The sequence below is a fragment of the Fusarium fujikuroi genome, chromosome FFUJ_chr12 (assembly GCF_900079805.1).
Source record: "Fusarium fujikuroi IMI 58289 draft genome, chromosome FFUJ_chr12".
NCBI lineage: Eukaryota > Fungi > Ascomycota > Sordariomycetes > Hypocreales > Nectriaceae > Fusarium > Fusarium fujikuroi.
This window is the reverse complement of record NC_036633.1, coordinates 436,829-457,795: the sequence shown is the minus strand read 5'-3', so window position 1 is coordinate 457,795 and position 20,967 is coordinate 436,829. Positions and strand designations below refer to the sequence as shown.

The window sequence follows — 20,967 nt, the reverse complement described above, 5'->3', positions numbered from 1 at the left end:
ATATACAGTCGTATCGTATCGATGCGGTGGATGGGATTTCATCATGTCGAAGATCGAGGCGTTTCGGTCGAATGATGCCGAAGTGGCCAAACTCTGGTTTTATCTGCTTGTCTCCAGCAGTCTCGTCTTATTTATTGTAGGCCAGATTGACCGCGTTACGATCGCATCGCCAGGAAAAAGGTAGGTCGTACAGCTTGTCGCGTGCTATCGCAAAAGCGTGAGGTGACAAGAGAAAGGAGAGAGGTCGGCTGCTCCGTTTACCCATGATGAGATTGAGTCTTGGGGGATACGTAATTGCACCTGGCCAACGAAAAAATGAAGAGCAAAGTGATTACAAACGACGCGAAGACAGCTTCAGAGGCGGTGTGAAGGGGCGCTGAGGTTTGTTGATGAATGACTGTGCAAAGCTGGATGTTGTTTTGAAGCAGTAGTAAAATTGGGGGTGCATTTAGCGCAAGATCAGGGATTATTTGCTGGAGAACAATCAGGCTACAGTGGATGGCTCGACTGCTTCATGAGGCTAGATCTGGACCCGTAGAATTAACGTTGGTCAAGATCCAGACAAGCACCAAATCAGAATTCGTTATTCAAGATCTTGTGTCCAAATACGGTTGTATCGTATTTAGCTTCAGATCTCTGATCGCCGCTAACGTTAGCTTGGGGCACAGTCTCATTACCACCTCACAATTGCCCCTCAGAGCAAGTCCTAGCCTACCGAATTGCCTAGCAGACACAAAACAGAACAGGGCCTACAATCGAGTAGGATGCCTTCTTTTTCGAGAGGAAATTGTTCCCGAAATTAACCAGAGGTAAAGGGAGAAACAAACTGACCTTTCCCATGTTCACATCGTGTCTGAACCCACCCTGGCCGACCAGCATCTCAGACTAGTCACTAGCCGAGTCTCTACTTCACCAACTCAGTGCCATTGTCATCTCACGCCACCTTATACCAATTAACGCGCGTGAACATGGCGACAACGACGAGGTCTCACCGTTGGAGCAGTTCAAATGCGATCAAATTGAGATGGGTCTAAATGGGCGAGCAGTGGAGTTTTTGACACAACCCTTGCCTCGAACCACTGTAGCTCGCGAATCCTGGTCTCTGAGCCTCCGAAAATAAGGACACGCGACCACGAAGAACAAGACCCGAATCACCGCGAGTCGCGGAGTCAATTGAGCCGCAGCATACATCAAGTAGTGAGGACATCCAAGAATGAAATCATAATTAGTACAGCATTTCGTACACGCGCCAAATGGGTTTTCATTGCACAGCCGGGGTCCCGAGACCAACAGCCCACTCTCAGTTTTAAAGCGCTGCAAATTGCAGATCTAGCGACTGAAGACCTGAGAATTACGCTTCCCATCTATACTATTCATCACACACTTCAGTCTCCTCTTCTGACTTCAAAATACAGTGAGCTTTGGAAATCGGACCCTATGTGCAAACACCATCAAAAGACAATCCAGCATTGCGGTTTTGTCGGTAACATGAAGCATCAACGCGTTTCTTGAGAAATTTACCTAACTAGCATTTATTCGCCTTGATAGCGTCGACTGAAATGAGGCTTAGGTCTAAGGGCGAGGCTTGATTGACTATGGAACCGGCTCCGTGATCGCGAGAGTTTCTCGAAAACATACATCGAACAATCCTCTGAAGCAGACCTTCTACACCCTTCTACTCCTGCCGCTCCTCAATCTCTTCTCTCAATGCCAACACCCTTTTCTCCAAATCTTCAATCATGGGGAAGACATTGGCTCTCAAAAGGAAAAGCTCACTCTCCAGGTTCATTTGACGCTGTAACAAGGTCGGGACCTCAGCCTGCTCCTCAGCCTTCTCCTCGGGAACGTCGTCTCCGGGCACCTTCCCATCAGACTCCCCTTCAGCATCGACTCGTTTGAAGAGGTCACAGGCTTCATCCTTGACTTTCGTCAACTAGTCAAAGTCAATGTCCATCTATTTCACAGCAAGACCGGTGGCACCTACAACTTTGACAACAAGGGAATCTGCCCCCAGAGTCTCTTTTGCTTCTTGCAAAGCAAAATAGTATTGACTGATGTTCTCTGAAATGTCATTAAGACGAAGTTGTCTCTCGGTGAGCTTCTGGTCATGGATGCCAGGCTGCCATGTATTAATACCTGGTATCGTACAGATGAGGAAGAGCGTTTACTTACGACGTTGTGGGAGTCATCTTCCGCATATACACAATCTTCCGCACCAGCGCCAGCTGGACCGCCTTGGGGCTCGCCGGCTTCGGGGACCGGACTGAGGACTGGGTCGTCGTTATCGAGGCGTGCGGCCTGCGTCGGCCGCGAGGCGGGACTGACACCCGGCGATCGATGTCGTTTTCTGCTCGAGACTCGTCTCTTCGGAGGCATTGTGGATTGGTGTATTCTTAGAGTAATTGCAAGTGAGAGTAAGTGCGAGTAAAAGTGATTGCGAGTGAAATAAGGATGCAATGAACAGGCGACGATGGGGGTTTTGTAACTCTCATGGAGGCAATACAACGCCAATCAGAGATCGATGGTGGCTCGCTTGCTCGAGAGGCCATTTTGACGGATAGCGACGTGAGTAATAAGTAGCCCGTGATGATATCAAACGGGCAGCCGAGTGATTGCTGCTCAGCTTTATCATGAGAATGAGCACGGGCGCGTGAATACATAGGCAGGACGTGATTAGTAGCAGCTCGAGGGCAAACATGCATGGTAAACTGTTAGCTCAGGCGTACTGCGCACGTATTGGCTTTACCCCTGTACTGTGACGTAGCAGGTCGGCACTCTGCTGCTCTCCGTTTACAACGGCTCGGGTGCCAACAACTCGACGCCCACGCCCTGAATTACGAAAAATCGGTGAAGCTCTCGGATCTCCCGTCTTAACTTAGGAAATCTCCCTTACTTTTATACTACTGAAGATATCTGAGCATACTGTTATTGCCTGTTGCGTGATGTTGTTTCTGTATCTCTTTGACGGTGATAACGCTTGTGGGTCTCGATGACGTGATTACTAACCAGCACATCTATTTAAAATAACTAAGCGATCTGCTGTCAACCTTTCTGTGCCTCTTAGCGCGGACCTGCAAGCAGTATCGCCTCCTAGGAGATGGCGAGGGAAATGGCTGCTACACCTAGGCCACAGGCTGCGAACACAATGCATATTCGAATATAACAAATAAGAAATCCGTACACATTCAAACTCCAAAGTGAACATAAGGTACCCAGTACAAGTCGCCATATCCTTCATCCTCCACCGCAACGACATCCCGCGGCCTTTGCTGCTGTTCACGAGTAGCCAGACCTGTTTCTTGAGCACGCCCAATCCCTCCATCATGGTTCTCTCTATTCCATGCTTCTGTGGTTCTTCCCGTTCGACTTCTCAGCCAGATATCTCGGAGCATTCTGATAGTATGGTGAAGTCCATGGCTAACAGACTCGTCCAATATACCATTATCTCGGATGCGACCATAAATGCCCCTTGCAACATCCATGCATAAACGATCTTGTACTTCCCAAAGAGTTCCAATTACATGGCGAAATCCAGCAACTTGGCAAGCCCCTATTAGATGCAGACTTTCATCGGCGAATTTCTCATCTTTAAATCTGCCAGTTCCACATGCAGAAAGATAAGCAAGAAATGGGGATGACTTTTTAAGATTCATGTCTAACAACTCGCCTACAGTCAGGGGATTTTGCCGACCCTCTTCGAGGAGTAAATGACTCAAAGATGGATTGGTTTCGTCTGTATGGCTGTGGCCAGCGAAGTGGAATATATTACATCCCTGCAGATGAGGTTTGATGTCTGCCTTTCGTTTGTTCTCAGGCTCGATGATGTTCAAGTCCATACAAGAGCAAATTCCGCGAATGGCCTCAACTTCTTGACGCGCAAATGGTAGAGGGGCGCAGCCAGGTGTACTTTCAATAGCAACCAGTAACGCTTTTGGTGGAGTTGGCTTCTTGATGGGAACTCGACGGGATAGAATCAGAGTCTTCACTGATGAACTGTAGGACGAGATAGCCCTATCCATCACCGTCTCCCCTGTCTTTCTCAAATGATACCCAGCTGCATGAAGTGGAAATTTGCAAAGAGCCCCCGTAGGCACCCACCATATGTGCGTCCAGCTATTGTCTTTTGGCGTGCTTGTGAGGCCAAGGTAGTCCAGGATGGGGTTTGCAACAGCATCCCACAACCACTCCAGAGTTTCAAGACTGCCAACGCTACCAAGTCTGGCTCTGCGTTCAAGATCATCCTTAGTGAGACGTGGGAGGCTCACAGCCCACTCGCCACGAGAATCCACGACTAAAGCACCGCAGTCAAACATGCTGATGTTGATGACGACAATCGGGCCTTGGAGTGCGGCAGCTCGTATCTTTGCTGCATCCGGCTCTAGAAGGAAATCTTCGAACCCAGGTGTAGTACGGATATCCTTGAGCACGGCATCAAAGCGGCGCTCGCATTCATATTGTTGGCCGGCCTGTGATGACACGGACGTGTCTTGGGCTCGGTTGGTAATGCTGTAAAACTCCTCTTTGCACTTAAGGAATCGGTCTACCAGCTCTGGCTGAATCGACTGTAAGTCTACAATATCAGTTCGCAGATCCTCGATCGACGTAGCCAGAACACCACGGCCTTTCTCCAGGAATCTCAAAGCCTTCATTGGGGACTTGGCTCCCCTGATTGCTGTTGAAGCAGCTTCGCATGCCAAACCAGCCACCTGGCCCAGGAGGTGCTGCTTATCCGAATTATCTAGGGAACGTAGGACAAGCTCTGGTATCAGTCCGAGCGCCTTCTCAGCAGCCTCGAATGCTTCTCTCCATTGCGATCTGACTAGAAGGTTTCTCAGCCACTGCCGGCTAGCTTTGATTCGGACGTTGAGAGGAGCGTTAGCCCGACTAGAAGCAGATCGAACATAGGTGATTGACTCGTCTAGAACAGCTAGATCTCTAGAAATGACATATTTCTCCGCCAACACGTCCCCAAGGCATAGCAGTCGGTCTGCATGAAATGGGTGGTCTTCAGGGCTTGAATCAACGGCCTCACGAAACATCCGAATAGACTCTTCCAGCTGAGCCAGGTCCCCCGTCTTTTGGAAGTTGATAAAGAAGAGCCTGGCCATGTTGCTCAAACATGAAGAGTGCAGCGAATGGCCGAGCGGAGCGGCCTGAAGTGCCCTCACTCCAATATCCACGCAAGTGGTGTAGTCAGCGGCATCTGCCGTCCTCATGTATTTCTCGTTGAGCAGAGTTCCAAGATTCTTCAGATGCCCAGCCAGTTCGAGGTGGTCAGGGGGCAGAACATCAACAGCTCTTGTCGCATGTTGGATTGCATTATTCAGGTCTTCAAACAACCCAGTTCTTGAGTATTTATCATTTAACCTTATCCCAAGGTTATTCAGGATTGCCGAACGGTTTGAGACAAGAGAATCAGAGGTCAAAAGATCACTCCCAATACGAATAGCATCTTCAAGATCCGTCAGTCTTCCAATCCTTCTGTATCTGTCCCCAACCCGAGCAGCTAGGTTTTGTGACCTCGCAGCGAATTCGACATGTCTTTTTGGCGTCATGCTTACGGCTTCCCTTGTGTACTGGATAGAACGGTCGAGATCGGCTATTTCCCAAGTTCGATAATATCGATCTCCAAAGCGAATCCCAAGATTGTTAAGAATGCCAGGCCTATCCGGATCGTTTGCGGGTATGTCTGCTATGGCGCTCTCAAGAATCTCGATGCTTGTGTTGAGGTCTGCAATTTCCCCAGTCGAAATGAATCTATCTCCGAGAAGAGTGCCAAGAGTATAGAGGGCTTTCTTATTCCTTCTGTTGACCTCGGTTTCGGTGGCTTCTCGGGCTAAGTGTATTGCATCCTCCAACGCATCCAAGTCCCCAGTTATTAAGAATTGGACCCTGAGACGATTCGCCATGTTGTTCAAAAGACTTGGTCTGGGTGAATGGCTAGTCTCAATGCTTTGCAGAGCTTCTGAAATCACCTGTTTCGCTTCCTCAAGATCAACAGCTTTCCTACTTCTGTCGTGTCTCATACCAATGAGAGTACCAATATTGTTGAGGGCCTCGAAGTAGTCGGTAGAGGAGCTCTCCGCCGAATGCGAAGCATCCCGAGCAAAACTGATAGCTTCTTCTAGATCTGAATCCTCTTCGCGCTCCTGATATCTAGTGCCAAGGTAGGTTGAGAGATTCATTAACTGCACATGGTAGTTTGGGTCGTCCTTTGGCATCGAATGCACTTCTCCCTTCAGTATTTGGATAGCTTCGTCGATCGAATCACCCCCAGCGCTCCTAGTTCCCCTCCCGAGGAATAAAAGTTCGCAAAGATTTATGGAGTAGTTTGAATGGCTTTGTTCATCTGGCCGGGATGCGTTGTAAGCCTCCCTTGCAAGCTGGATACCCACTTCAAGATCAGAGTCCAATCCTGTTTCCAAAAACATGTCACCAAGCCATCTTCCAAGAGAACTCTTGAACCTGTCGCAGTCTGCATGGCCACGGGGAAGTCCAGTCAAAGCTTCGCGAGCCAACGAGACAGCCTTGTGTATATCAGACGCCACTCCAAAAGATCTATATCGTTGCCACATGCAATCCGCGAGGTTCATAAGTCTCTCTGGATATGATTTATGGTCCTTGCAAGTCATTTCAATACACCGTTCCGCGAGCTGGACAGCTTCCTGCAGATCTGCTACCACGCCTTCTCGTGCATACCTCGCATTTAGGAGGCAATTGAGATAGTCAACAAGCTGCCCCCACCACGATTCTGTCTCTCTCGTCATACTCAAGGCTTGTCTTGCCATATCAATTGCTTCATTCAGTTCAGTCAAACCCCTCGTTTGTCGGTAAAGAACTGCTAGTCGAAGTGCAATATCACTGGAAAATCGCACCCTTTCCGGGTAGTTCGTCGGAGTCGCAGCAAGCGCTTCGAGCCCTACTTCGACACACTCTCTTATATCATCCAGCGCTCTGGTGATGCGAAACCTTTGATACAGTCGATCACTCAAGTTACGCAAACCCACACCTTTCAGCGGATCCTCATTTGCAAGTAGTGCAATAGCGCTCTTCACGAGCTGGATGGAGGCCTCGAGATCAACTCTTTCACCATGAAGTTGCCATCGATCAAAGCGCGCCGTTCCCAAGTTTGTCAGAGTGACTGCATAGTATGGATCGCCCTCTGGGGCCAGGTCCAAGGCCCGCTGCATAGTTGTGACGGCCTCGTCAAGAGCCTCCGAAGTGTGGGTTTTGTGATAAAGATCTCTCAGCCGAAGGAATAGACTCCCGAGATGCATAGCTTTCTGTTTATCATCGTCCAACAACAGGCTGATAGCTGAGCGGGCGGACCGGATTGAAAGCTCCAAATCAGTCACCTCTCCTGATAGGCGATATTTCTCGTAGAAAATAGTGTCCAGGTTCTTTTGAGCCGCAAATAAGATCTCGATGTCTTCAGTAATTCTGGTAGCCTCTACAAACACGATCGAAGCTTCGTCGAGGTCCGCTACCGAGCCACCTAGACGTAAGATACATCCGTGGTCAATCAAGGCTGCAGCCCGCATAGGGTGGTCGTCAGGGATAAGTTGCATCGCTTCATGTGTTAATCGGATTGCCTCCTTTAGGTCCTCTGTGGCACCTGAAATGGAGTATCGCTCTTTAAGTCGGGATGCTTGTGCAGATAGTCGAACTCCTCGATTTGGATCATCCTTTTTCGAGGCCCTGATAGCTTCAAGTCCGATAGAGATACTATCATCAAGAAGAACCGGGTCAGCGGTGTGCTCATGTAAACGGTACTTGAGATGACTGAGATAGCTCATATGTTTTGCCCACGAAGGATCTCCACAAGAGGTTGCATCGATATATGCAAGTACAATTTGGATCTGCTCTTGAATCTCTTCCATTATGTAGCACCGTCTGTTTCAGGCGTGGAATAGATTTTATAGTCTTAACAATAAATATTTAGACTTTCTCTTTAGCACAAGTAAGGCGCGTGATATAAGCATTAGCCGTTAGGTTTATTAACTTAAAATAACTCTCTGAGATAAGTAGAAGAGAATAGGGAAATAATGTATAAAGCTGACGTGGAGAGATATCAGTCACTGAAGGAGGTCATATTGATGTTAGATGAAAGTTCAAAAGCAAGCTGAGGAAGGGGCTAGTTTACTATATATAACTCTGTTTACTCCGGGGTTTAGCCAGATTCATCTGAGGATCAGCCAATTAGACCTTCTATTATATATAAGTCTTTAGTATATAGAGAAAAGAGACCTATCTTTAGGTCTCCTTGATCTATTAAATTAAACAGCAAAAAGGAGGTTTATAGAGAAAATCAAGAGGAATACCCTATCTTTTAAGGTAACCATAATAGGGGCTTTTTTAAGGGCTTTAAAGACAGCTAATTTTCACGCTTTCTATAGGCCAAGCCTCGTTTTCACTATGAGCACTTAGTTGGCGCTTCCGTGATGCGACGTTGAGGGAAAATCGAAAAGACAGAATTTTCTGAGATGGTCTGGTTTCAGCGTCTCGGGCGACATACAACAGGCCATAAAATTCTCAATCGGCATGCTAACAGCCTGTAGAAAATCGGCCACTGAATGCGCATATTTACGGCACGGGCTGTAATGAAGAAAGAATAAACGCATTTGTCCAGACTTACTTCACTGAGAAGCGAGAGCACAACTGAGCTGACGAGTAAGTCTTGTGGTTCTAATTGTCTTTGCTTCTCGATTGTAACAATAAGCGAGGGAGCCTTGGATGTCAGGCAGTCCGTCACACGGCGCGGAGAAGACGAATAAGACAAAGGCTTCGTTACTCATATCCATTCCAAGCCAGCATCGTGGCAACCACTAAAATGGCGGACCTTGAACCACCAGCCCACATTATCACCATCGTCGCATCGCTCAAATCGCTCGTCGCAGAAGTCAGGATCGAGGCTTCTAAGCTTAACCGACTCAATCTGGGGACTGCATATCGCCATGTGAATTACAGAAAGATGTAGAAGATATCTACGCGCTTCTCGATGCAAATCTGAATGAGCTGGAAGCGGCTGTGGAACTCGTCGTTACTGGTAATGAACTCTTGAACCTGAACTCTGCAAAGAAGCTTGGCTTGCAATCGACGTGTCGAAGGCGGCACAGGGAGTGCCTAACGATGCGGCTCAGCAAACTTCAATTCTAGCTACCACTTCTGAGAACGAGGCACAGTCAGTTTCAAGCCAGCTGGACGTCAGCTCTGAGCCTCATCCGCCCGCCAGTCCATCCTCATCACCAGAACTCAAGCCTTGGAGCTATTCAAAGAAAGCAACCTCAAACGCAGCCAAAGCAGCGGTGCACAAACGACAAGTTAAAACTCGTACCAGCGTCAGACTCAACAAGACGGCCCAGCCAGAACCAATCCCCAATTGCTACGAGAAACGTATCGATGACCGCGATGACGTACTAAGCTTGGAGCTATAGCAGCTGGAAAAGAATCTCGCTGCACCAATAGATGCCCTCGGCTCTGACGTTGAGCAGATCCAGAAGGCTCAGGTGTCTGGTTTGGCAGAAGCAATGAAGCGTCGTTCAACGGATACATGGGACCTCGAACCGAAAGATGGCTGGGATGTCAACAAAAATACCATCATGGGAGATTCCGAGGATCATATCAGGATCAGAACAACCAATACAGAGCAGTCTTTCCATTCTCCTGGTTTCGAGGGCTTGAAGGACCGCATAACAGCAAGACGGGTAGGTCGTAAATTAGCATGCTTCATCAGCCACCCCAAGCGTTATATTCCTTTCTACGCTGGAGTCATGAAGTCTCCTCTGTGGAATCTCTGTCCTCTTCGTGCGGGCAGACTCGCTGATATTGGGGGGCTCAGAAGGGCTAATGTGCCTTACGCGCACTGCCCGGGGCAGTATGCGGGGACTGCGATGCATAAAGAGGAAGCCAATTTCGGATCAGCGAGTGTGGGATTTGCTGGGATAACGGCCTTTCTGTTCGTCGATACAAGAGGTACGACGATGTTGCAAGATTGGGTTCGGGATACGATTCCCGATGCTCCTCCGAAGGAGAAGAGCTGTGATCAGTGGGTGTGTCATTTAAGTATCTTGTTCAGACCTGAAAAACTCGAAGAAGGCGCCGTGCGTTCCACAGTCCTTCTTCAAAGAGTGGGAGATCTTATCTTTACGAAACGGAATAGTATCATCAAGTCGCTATTCTTCAAGATTCGCTCTCTCTCTCGATCAACTACATCAGCGAATCAGAAACACACGGCTTCTTTTATGAAAAGAGTCCTCTCTGCTGCTGTCAGAACCAATACAGCTTTTACTTCATTATACCTCTTAGCAGGTTCTCACGTCGAAATCATGAATAATGAAGTCCAAAAGGATAGAAACGAAAAGCAATCCACGACGATGAAGATAACTCAGATAGTGTAAACGTGATGTAGCCCGAGGGATCGAACAATGAGCCTTGGAGCGCAAATATTATCAGGGATTTCTTACGAACTGCCGGTCCAGACTTATTAATGCCACAAACTCTAGAATCCAGCGAATTTCGCATGTACAGGATGATATCGTAGGTCTTAAGCGACCAACCCAAGCAGCAAATCGTCTCACTCATGCTTGGCTTCCGAACCGCGCCAAGTACCCTCTCCAACGAGACCGATCTGACTGACGATAATTATATGAACGTATACCCCAGATACTTCGACCAAGTTAAGAAACAGACTATCCTCACCGAATTCCAAGTCGAATATGCGCGTTCATGTCTAGCTAAACGCACCCTCGAGGTTCTACAAGAAGAAGGTCGAGATCGAGTTACTGCAACAAACATCGATCAAGTCGCTCAAAAGCTTGGCTTGGATGTGGGCACAAGCCTCAAGATGAAAGATATCTACCACGTCGGCAGGGCGTGGAATAAATTCTGCGATGATTTCGACTGACAAATGCCGTGCATCTTCACCTGCGCACGATGGCCGTTCAAAGTATCAGTCCGAGACTGGAGAGACCTCACGGAAGAAAAGTCGCCAGAAAATGATAGACTTCTTGCACGTAGCGGGAATGCCATTGAATCAACGACTAATAGCTAGACAGTGGGCACAGGATGTTATTTTTAGGGGTGCAGGAGATGTTTTTGCTTAAGACAGTGCAGATAAACGGACTTGGGGTTTTCCAGTTGAGATATTGCCTCGTTTATGTGAAGGGCACACAGACGAAAAGCCTTATCAAGTCTGTGGCTTTTGTATAGATCTCGAGGAGCAGATGGAAGAAATCAACAAGAGAAAAAGGAGATGATGAGAAGGGGGGGGGCGGCAACTGGGGCAGCGTCGATGAATAAGTAGCATTGGACATTAGCGTTGTAGCATCAATTGTACTCCTGGTGTAAATCTAATGCTTTATGGGTATTCAAAAATTGGGACGCTGTTACAGACACAGGCTGGGAGGAGATAAGGACAGCCGACACTTGGCCGCCATCATCCGCTCCAAGAGGCAAGTGTTGTGGGTATTAGTCTCTTGAAGGGAATTCAACTTGATGATAGGGCATCATAGTCTTAAGCTTCACATAAAGAACAGCTTCTTGGTAGAGATGTTGACAAATACTGCGAAGTTTACATCACTCTGGTGAGGCAAGGCAAGCCTCGTTGGAGGCCTTGTTACCCCTTCAACGGCAACGTCCTTGGATATAGCACTCTAGTGCCATTTTCCAATCGCCAATGTCTTCAAGGCAAAGGAACATGATCACTGTTGTGTGAGGGATGCCCAAAACTGTTGCCAAAAACTCATTACGACCTCCTGCGCAGCTGGCCTCACAGCCGATACCCTGGAGGCTTTGCCAAAAGTATCCTCCCGTTCGCACGTTTCCGACACCAAGACCGAGCCTTTTTTTGGCGTTGGCAGTGGTTATAAAGATTATTTGGGACCACGAAGTCTTAGCAAGTGTCGACTGAAGTGCGATCGAAGATATCCTGCGAGGGCATTTGCCTAAACCGCGTTTGATCAGACTACTGTGCGAGCATCGATACTGGAATAAATAACGAAGTCAGTGGCGTTGCAATATAGACTCAGAGTAAGATTTTGAACGACGGGAATTACCTGGAAGGAAGGGATTGCAACGCGCATGAGGCAAACTGTAGACATGTGAGGCGCACCAGGAATATCAGGTTGGGCCACTGGAAAGAAAACAGCTCCGCCATCTCATCTTTGTCGGTTGCTACATTCGAGCTCTCGGAGTTATCAAGCCCGCCGAATTCGTGTTATCAAGCATTGTTTTGCATTGGCACGTTCGTCCATCCCGGTTTACTTGTGATGTTACTTCTGGTACCAATTTAGCTGGTACATATTGGGAGAAAACCCCGCTCTGCCCAGATTTTATGCTTCATTATCGTCACAATAATTTCATTGTCCGCCTAAACCAACTCAATTGTCCTAACGTCCTTTACCTCAGACCAGTATTCATCGAATGGAAGACGCACAAGCCCAATGCGTTTATATCCCTCAAACTCACCATAACGATGTCCAGAATGTTCCAACACACACGCAACCCCCTTTTTGACTTTCCGCCAGGGATCATATTCCAATTCATGTATTGTCCCAATCAAAGACAAAGTCGAGGGTGGGTGCCAAGCGGCTCGGCAGGCTTTATGCCATCCATGCAGGCAATGTGTTTGTGCTTGGCGGTGTCTTGTTGCTCGCTTTCAGTGGATTCCTCCTTGGCGTGCTTGTTGTAAGGGTATACCGTATTCAACTGGGACAAGTCTACCATTCTGAACAAACCCTTGAGAGTTAAACGTGCTTCCAGAACCTGACCAGAAGTGTCTGGCCCCTTTGACCTCGAATGGAAGGTCTTGACTTGTATCAATGATTCCCAAGGGCCATGAAGGAAAGTAAACCATATGAAGCCGTTGTTAGACGCCCAGGACCAAGAGGGTAGAACTCGCTCTGACTGGATAGGACCATCGGTATGGATGTCGGAGGTCCTGATCGCTATCCAGGTCAGTCCTTCTGCAACCCTCGACTCCCAGATGCCTGCAATATACTTCTGTTGACATCTAGTAGATACTAGTGTGGCAACTCCTGACAATGCAGGGAGCCTATCCGATCCAACCGAAATATCTTTCAATGAATATCCAATTACGAAAGCGTACCACAACTCCGTGAGTTCTTTAGTTCTAAACGTATGAATATTCTTGAAATGGAAGAACTCAGACGTTTTGTGTAATGGGTCCCAGCGGTCAGGATGAAGTTCACTAACATAACCCCCAGAACATTCCCAAAATATGCAGTTCGCACCGAAGTGTAGTATTCTCTCCGATAAAAGTCTTTCCTGGGCAGTCCATGCCCTATTAAGTAATGCTGAGTTGCGGATTTCTGATATTGGGTCGGGATAAAGCGGTTGGATCGTAGATTGTCTAAATCCTGCCCAAAAAGACTTTTGTAAAATAACCACAGGTCCCGGCTTGAATTCAAGGGTAGGACTCTCCAGAAATAGTCCTCTGCTAGATGATTCGGACCCCGTTGCTGCAATCGTAAGAACAGCATTCTGGTAATAACTGGCGAATCTGGCAGCTTCAATGGACCAATCCTCCATATGTTGGATATCATTAATCTTCTCTTTCTGCAATATGCATAAAGCATCCACCCATAGGTATTTAAGTCCCAGGCCACGGGTGATGATGATAGCATCTTGAATCGTCTTCGAGAGTTTGTTCCATGGCAGTTGTCTCCTCATATCATCCAGGTTAGATGCTGTTGTCTTAGTGAAGTTTGCATGATCACCACCCCATACATAGCTTAGAGCAGCGTACTCTATGTCTCGGGCATCCTGGCTTGGAATATACAATCTAGGCATCCTTTCCTCCACTTGTGAGCCAACGTCAATTAGCCTTGTTGGTTGAATGTGTTTGTCACTAGATGCAGAGTTACAGCATCCAACATGGCCATTGCGACATTTCAACAACCATTCCTTGGCTGATTGGAGAATTCGTTGTAATCCATGAGGCGTACTTGGATTCGAAGTAGCAAAAGACAGGCCCCCTTCCTTTCGTATGTCATTATTTCCGACTACTGGTAAACCATGACTCCTCCCTTTCCCCTTTTCTCCAATATTAATCGAGAGTTCGAGTTGTCTAGGGCGAAGATTCCGGAAAGGTAACCCATCTTCCTCTTCCGTATCGTGGACGATTTTGCAAAATTCGTTATAGTCAACCTTATATGGGTTATAACTTCTAGGCGGTGAGGCAAAGATTGCAATAGGATCATCTTGATGCTTCCATGAGAGTCTCTCAGAATAGAAGCAAGACTGGTAAATAATTTGACATAGGTGACAACCAGTTCGTGCTTGGGATCGAAGTGAATGGATGTTTGGGGCTACTTCGAGGCGGCATGACCAGTTGGCATCCTCAACTTCCCCAAAGCTTTTTATAAAGCCAGAGCACGGGTCGCACAATGATTGAGTCATTTGGAACGTAAAGACTGAGAAAATGATGTAGCGTGTTGGAACTCTGATGAAGTCTTTAGAGCCTGCCTTACTCTTATTATGCTATGATAAGACTGTCATTTTGAGGCCTGCACTATCATTTTGAGGCCCGCGATCTCATTTTGAGGCCTTCAAACTGTATGATGTACATGTTTAGGCTAAAGAATGACTGCAGTGGTCCTGGTAGCTGCGTCTAGTTTATTGTATATAGTAGTGAAAATGGCAAAGTTAATTTAGTTTTTATTCATATATACGAGGGCAGCGGGACGCACTGAGAGTTTAGGGAGAGGAAAATAGGCTCAAGATTCTCTTGGTAACGAATGTCGATGGCCGGTCGAATATAGAGAGAGTGATGCTGTTAATCGTGTGGGTAAAAAGGGACGAATCAACGGCGTCAACGATAAAATCGCGGGAGCCTGACCTTGGAAAGGCAGGCTGTCAATTGTGGGCGTAGGAAACTCAGTCACTCGTATATGGCTGCGAATTGCGTGTTTGTGAGTTGGTAGTCGATTTCTTAAGGTCCGATCTGATCCGGTTTCTCGAGGCCTGCATAGCCCTCTGCTGCAGCGGATTGCAGGTCACCTCCACTGGAACTTGGCAAATGGCACATTCAATTGAGCTGGTTCACCAACAGCACACCAGATCAAACCGTCCATGTTCTCATCACGTCTAAGATCGTGGGAGAGAGCGGTAAACGCTCAAGTCCAATGGGTTGGGTATCTTGACACCGATTGCACTTGGGATCTCACAAACAAGATGGAACGCGTGTCCATAGGCGCGGGATGGATCACGGAGTGCTCTGACACCAGGCTTTGGGTGATGCGAGCTATCGTTCACAGCGCCGAAAGCCGGGAGTTTGGCGACGGAATGTGCTACTTCGGTCACGCAAGATTGGATATTTAGATGTTTCAATATACTGCGTATGACTTCGTTGACGACATCTTTGGCTCTACGCCTCAGAACATAAAAGGGATTCTGACAACAACCCCATCACCTGCAGGCCATAATAGACACCTTTGGATCAAATTTGATAATCTGCCGGGCCGTGCTGTGATGACACGCAGTCCAAGCTAGGATGAACCCGATTTCGATCCATCGTTGGCGCTAGGGAAAGTTACAGCTCGCATTTAAGGCTATCATTACCGTCAATTAAATGCAAGATATACAGGACATACCCTTTATGTCGATTTCTAAGACCTGACAAGTTCTGTCTATATCACTCATATCTACAGGTCCATATCCAGTGTCCACGATCTGTTCAAGAAATGTCTCAGTTCATGTATCTAGTATCGGGAAAGACCTTGGATAGGCCCAAAATGTTTTCCTTAACGTAGACAAGGGACTGCTCGGAGCAAGTAGCTCAAGAGTTGCAATGTAACTGACAGCTTGTAGATATAAAGTTCAATTCGCACTACCAAGACGAGAGGGAAGACAGTAAGAGGGAGCAGTCTGCGCAATGCGATGAACCCTTGCAACAAACTCCCAGCCATGCCTTGACGATTGGAGATTGCAGATTCTATGTGAGACAGACTATGACTGTCTTTGCCCTACGAGAGGCTCCATCATTATACAGAGTGCTAATGAACCAGCTGGTCAATAGCTATGGCTCCTCGGCCAGCGCCTTGGTCTTGATATATGTGACGAACGCATATATGCTGTAAGGTATCAGATTCAACATTTGGTATTTCTGGATTTACGTGTCTCATTCCTCGCTTTGATCGTCTCCATTTCAGGACTTTCATCCTCAGTTCAAGCAGTAACCTTCTGGTATTGGGATACAGATGATAGAGCGTAAATTGCCCCTTGCGTTCAGTGTCATTTCCTGAAGCACTAACAGCGTTTGAGTTAAGAGTCAGCTTAATACGAGCAGTACCGACAGTCTCGATACCAGCTTTGAAGTTGGAATGGCCTTCATCAAGCTTGCTCAGCTCCTTCAATATGGTATTCTCGACATATTTAGCGAACATACCGTGCATTGGAGTCGTCATACGGAATGTGATCTCCTGGGTTGCCGGATCGTAGTCGAATCGCCTATGGACGTATGCTGCGATGTCATCTTCGTAGCGGTGGAAGTCCGCGATACTGAGGGTAACAGTTACCAGGGCGGGAGCGGAGACGGTCGCCTTCTTCAGGTAAAACTTAACAACGCTCGCAGGAAGTCGATCGACGTAAGGACCATCGGCGAAAAAGGGTGCCTCGGGGAGGGTTCGTGGAGATGAGGATGCTTCACGATCATGATCTGTCATGTTGGATTTATGATATCTCGATACGGAAGAAAGGGTAGAAAGTGTGCAAGGTCGGGTTTCACGAATCTCTTTTGTTGTTGAGGCAATGGTGTCGATAACCTCTTATTCTATCATTGAGGGGCACTGCGACGCGAAACTGACGCCAGGTCATGTGGCCTGTACATCTGCAAGTGACAGTCAGAGAGACCTAAGGCTTACAAGAAACTGACTAGGGGAGGAAAAAAGCTCAAAGACCTTGATCCTAAATGACAAAAGATTTAGGTCACCTAGCATAAGTTTAGCCCAAGTTCAGGATACCTTTTGCCGAGTTTATTTTACCACCCTGTATCAAGGTCTGATGTTTTCTTGCTCCCCGAGGACTGGCCAATGCAGCCAAAAATACTAATACTAGTCCCTTTGGCTTGATTCAACCTCATATCCTTCTGTTGTACTCTAGCTGGGGAAGAGGAATGAAGAACGTGTATACATTTCAAGTTATCAGGTTCGACATGATCTGTGTTCCTGGATGCGCTTGTCTCCTTCTTTGCTTCGATTGTCCTCGCGGCCTTTCTTCTCAGTTTGAGCGACAACCTTCTGGTATTGGGATACAAACAACGAGTTAAAATCTAGCATTCCTTCCGCCATTCAGTCAGTGCCTGTTTCAAATCACCAGATGCCCGCCATGATTGTTCCACAAAGGTAAGCCTCAAACTTTGGTTGCCCATGCCACCGAAGAACGAATAGGTCTGGCCGGCGGTCAGTCATCTACATAGCCTATCTGGCAAACCCGGACTGCAGAACGATAGAAATACGAGGGCTGCCTGACTGTGTCAGAGGGTGGAAAAGCGAGGGAGGGAGGAAACATACCAGGGTCGAGAAGGCAGCAAGCTGGAGCTTTGCTTGTTTGGAAAGACTCGTTTGACATCCCAATCCCAAGAACGATCTTCTTTACGTCCTTACTTATACTCCTTCGCGTGGATACAGATGTCGTCGAGATCGAATGCCAGGCACCTATTGGGTAGACTTTGCACCCCCCTGAGGCCGAAGGAGAAACCCATTGGTATTTGTTGGTATCGGGGAACTGGACCGTGGGAGGAAGAGCCCAACGTACTCGAAGATGGGAAAATACGAACGTGCTTCTTCAGACTACTGAGAAGCAGAATTGGCTTTTGACGTATGTCTTGGAGACCCGTCTTCGACTTCTCGAGGCTTTCGGGTTGTCATGGTGGCTTTGAAGGGGCGACGACTTGGAGTCTGCTCTCTCAGTCTCCATCTTGTGCTTGGCCTCGGAGGTGGTTGCTTACCGACTGGGGACTTATTGGCGGTAGATGGAGCTGTTCTTCCCCGCGAGGGGTTTATGCAAAGCGACGTTGGCCCAGTCACGTCCGAGTGAGATCGCTTATTGCCTCCATGGGGCACGACGCCGTCCATGACAGTACCAAGTCAGAAGCTGGATATCTGTTGTCTGGAGGACTCTGTCTCTTCGTCCGGCGGTGTTCGTCTCGGCGTGGGGTTTTTGGAAGCAAGTTTCAGACTGGCTTTGTGGTCAGTCAGGCGGGAGTCCTGTGTGGAGATTGGGCAGTTCGTGGTGGCCAGGGTCTTTCGAACGAAATAGCTTATGAATAGCGTGAAGGTGGGGAGGATGGAGTGGTCAGGCGGTGGTGAGGGTGAGGGGAGGATGAAGACGATTGATGGTGGTAGCTATGATGGACATACTCGGATGCCGCCATTTTGATTGCTTGTTGACGCGACAAATCTGCGGACTCTCGAGCCATGATGGTATCGTGTAATGATGCTCTTGGTTGGATTCCTTTTACTCAGAAAGATGCTACGAGTTGGAATGAATGGTGTTGTTATTAGCTATCAGCGCTATCTAGGGTGCAACGAGTTGGAAATGAGAAGCTGGGCGGGGGGCAGCGATGCAGAGTGTGATCGCGACTGTCATTGTCAGTGATCTTCGCTTCAAGGCCCAGGGAGTGTAGGTACTCTGCTGTTGCCTTACCTTCATCGCCATACTCGGGTACCACCATTTTGCCGGTTCCTGACCCCCCTTCCCCCTCTAAATTCCCCAGGGCGTCCGTCCGCCGCACCGAGCCCGCTGTGGGAGGCGTGGCTTCGGGGCCCAAGAGGAGGACGCAGCACGCTGCGTCTACCATTCCGGTGTCCGCCTCTCGGTTGTAGATGTTGCGTGGTTGTGGCGGCGCTGTTGGTCGGGTTCTTTTTACTCAGAAAGATGCGACGAGTTGGAAATGGAAGCAAGCTGGGGGGTCGGCGATGGCGAGGTGATGGCGACTGTGATTGTCAGTTATCATCAAGGCTCGGGGGGGGGCATGACTATTCTGCTGGCTTACCTTCATCGGGATACTCGTGTACCGCCATTGTCCCGCCTGTTGATAACGACAAATGGTGAGCTCTCGAGTGGGGAGTTGGCGGTACCACTCGAGAGCCCGCCGTACACACTGCCTCATGCCCGCGCTGGGCCGCAGGCTCAAAAGAGCTGTGCGAGTTAACGAAGGAAGAAAGAGCAAGCCTGTTGAAGACGGAGATTTGTTGTGATGGAAATGTGCGTTTGAAGATGGTTTGATGCAGAGAGTGATGAATGTTGTGAAGAAGTTGGACGCGAAATTGAGTATCGGAAGAGAGGTAGCTTTGCTCTGATGACGTACTACTTGCCACAATGACGTTGCATGCTCCTTTGAGGAAGACAGGACAGGTCCAGCAGAACAAGCACATTATTTGGTAAGGCACCACCAAGATTGCGTACCTGTGTCTAAATGAGAGGTTGGGCAGGAGAGCCAGCGATCAAGAGGGTGATGGAGACTGCGAATGTCAGTGATCGTCAATGTCCAGGGAGAATGACCTTTCTGGGGTAAATACAGGGAATATCAGCCAATGACAATGCAAAACGTCCACTTTTGGCGAAAGCGGATCAATGAAGCCGTATAGATGTAGGACTACGGGACAGCTGTATCAAACTTGTCCCTGCTGATAGCTCTAGGAGGCTTCAGAATGCCAAACGCAAGGGAGCGTGGGTATTTAGTTGTTTTATTCTGCTTTGTCTGATTGGCGCGGGTCCGTCCAGTAATTGGCGTGTCTAACGGTGAGAATGTTTGCATCTCAATGTCATCAGATGATATATACGGAGCTTGTATCGCTGTTCAGTCTATGAGCTACGTTACTGGGGGATAGAACTTACGGAATTGCCTCGTGGCCAGCCGTTTTCGGGTCTGCCATATGGCAACAATATTGGTGGCAAGGCCGAGAATGTTGAAGACTAAGCCAACAATGAAATCGTAGGAGACTGCCATGATTTCTAGTTAAGAGAAAGTTCACTAGTAGTAGTTTGCCAATGGGTGGATAGGCATGACCGAGACTATATAATAATTTGCCAATGCAACCATTTCTTACTATACTTGTAACATTACAATGACAACGATAGTGTAGGGGATCTTTGGTCCCAATGAAAAGTATTGGGAACTTTCTGTAAGCATCATAGCGAGGACTTCTGAAATGTCCTTTAGCTAGGAGCGACAAACGCTTGCGTAATCGCTAGCAGCCACGCAATGGGGACATTTCCGCCATTCTTAACATAAGGTAATGTCAAATAAACCCTGTTGTTGGCGACAGCTTGTTGATTTGATAGACTGACGCTTCGCTTCTGGCGCCCCATCCAATCACAGGAGGAAACAAAACGCCACCGACTCAATGGCTGGAGGGAACTTTCGGCAGACCTTCTCTCCCATGCCCGGCACAAGATCTTTGGAGACCAAGTCTGACGTGGCGGTGAAGTAGCCTCGGCAACTTTTCTATTTCAATGGGTTGAGCTTAAGACCGCCTTAAGAACAGCTCAACAATGCTGGCGTCGAAGTTGGAAGCATGTCGAGACAGGCACCAGGAGTGTATAAACTAGAAAGTTCCTACTTCTATATTATACATAGCTCTGCCTGGTACTTTATAGTTAATAGTTAATAAAGATATAAAAGAATTATTAAATAATAAAAATTTAAAATTTAATTAGGTAATATAACCTACTTAAAAGATTTATATATAATACTTAAAAAATAAATTTATAAAATATATTATAAATTAAATTAAATTATAAATAATTAATAATAACGTGGTTAATAAGTGAGTGGGTCATTTAAGTGAGTAGGTTAAAAATCCCTTACCTTATAACATTTCTATTTAATCAGATAATTATTAATAACTTAATATATTACAGCCTTTAAATAAAGCTAGAATACTTCTTGCCCTTTAGGCCCTTTAAAATAACCTAAAATTAAGTTTATAATAGGCTATAACTAAC

At 47.5% G+C, this 20,967-nt stretch overlaps 7 protein-coding genes; 2 read left to right on the top strand and 5 right to left on the bottom strand.

Moving 5' to 3' along the window:
• Positions 1-1,675: 1,675 nt before the first annotated feature.
• On the bottom strand, positions 1,676-2,376 carry FFUJ_14164 (uncharacterized protein; the record flags this gene model as incomplete). XM_023571195.1 has 3 exons in its annotated part: positions 1,676-1,933; positions 1,985-2,119; positions 2,173-2,376. 3 exons carry the CDS (start codon positions 2,374-2,376, stop codon positions 1,676-1,678), a joined length of 597 nt encoding a protein of 198 aa, XP_023438249.1.
• An 809-nt stretch (positions 2,377-3,185) lies between these two features.
• Positions 3,186-7,880, bottom strand: FFUJ_14165 (uncharacterized protein; the record flags this gene model as incomplete). The annotated part of the gene is made up of 1 exon (XM_023571194.1): positions 3,186-7,880. One exon carries the CDS (start codon positions 7,878-7,880, stop codon positions 3,186-3,188), a length of 4,695 nt encoding a protein of 1,564 aa, XP_023438248.1.
• Positions 7,881-8,830: 950 nt separating this feature from the next.
• Positions 8,831-10,397, top strand: FFUJ_14166 (uncharacterized protein; the record flags this gene model as incomplete). XM_023571193.1 has 3 exons in its annotated part: positions 8,831-8,956; positions 9,108-9,413; positions 9,492-10,397. The coding sequence occupies 3 exons, from the start codon at positions 8,831-8,833 to the stop codon at positions 10,395-10,397; spliced, it is 1,338 nt and encodes a 445-aa protein (XP_023438247.1).
• Positions 10,398-10,579: 182 nt separating this feature from the next.
• Positions 10,580-10,903, top strand: FFUJ_14167 (uncharacterized protein; the record flags this gene model as incomplete). The annotated part of the gene is made up of 1 exon (XM_023571192.1): positions 10,580-10,903. One exon carries the CDS (start codon positions 10,580-10,582, stop codon positions 10,901-10,903), a length of 324 nt encoding a protein of 107 aa, XP_023438246.1.
• Positions 10,904-12,555: 1,652 nt separating this feature from the next.
• FFUJ_14168 (related to tol protein) lies at positions 12,556-13,809 on the bottom strand (the record flags this gene model as incomplete). The annotated part of the gene is made up of 1 exon (XM_023571191.1): positions 12,556-13,809. The coding sequence occupies one exon, from the start codon at positions 13,807-13,809 to the stop codon at positions 12,556-12,558; it is 1,254 nt and encodes a 417-aa protein (XP_023438245.1).
• Positions 13,810-16,013: 2,204 nt separating this feature from the next.
• Positions 16,014-16,682, bottom strand: FFUJ_14169 (uncharacterized protein; the record flags this gene model as incomplete). The annotated part of the gene is made up of 1 exon (XM_023571190.1): positions 16,014-16,682. The coding sequence occupies one exon, from the start codon at positions 16,680-16,682 to the stop codon at positions 16,014-16,016; it is 669 nt and encodes a 222-aa protein (XP_023438244.1).
• Positions 16,683-18,534: 1,852 nt separating this feature from the next.
• On the bottom strand, positions 18,535-18,691 carry FFUJ_14170 (uncharacterized protein; the record flags this gene model as incomplete). XM_023571189.1 has 2 exons in its annotated part: positions 18,535-18,599; positions 18,664-18,691. The coding sequence occupies 2 exons, from the start codon at positions 18,689-18,691 to the stop codon at positions 18,535-18,537; spliced, it is 93 nt and encodes a 30-aa protein (XP_023438243.1).
• Positions 18,692-20,967: the final 2,276 nt, after the last annotated feature.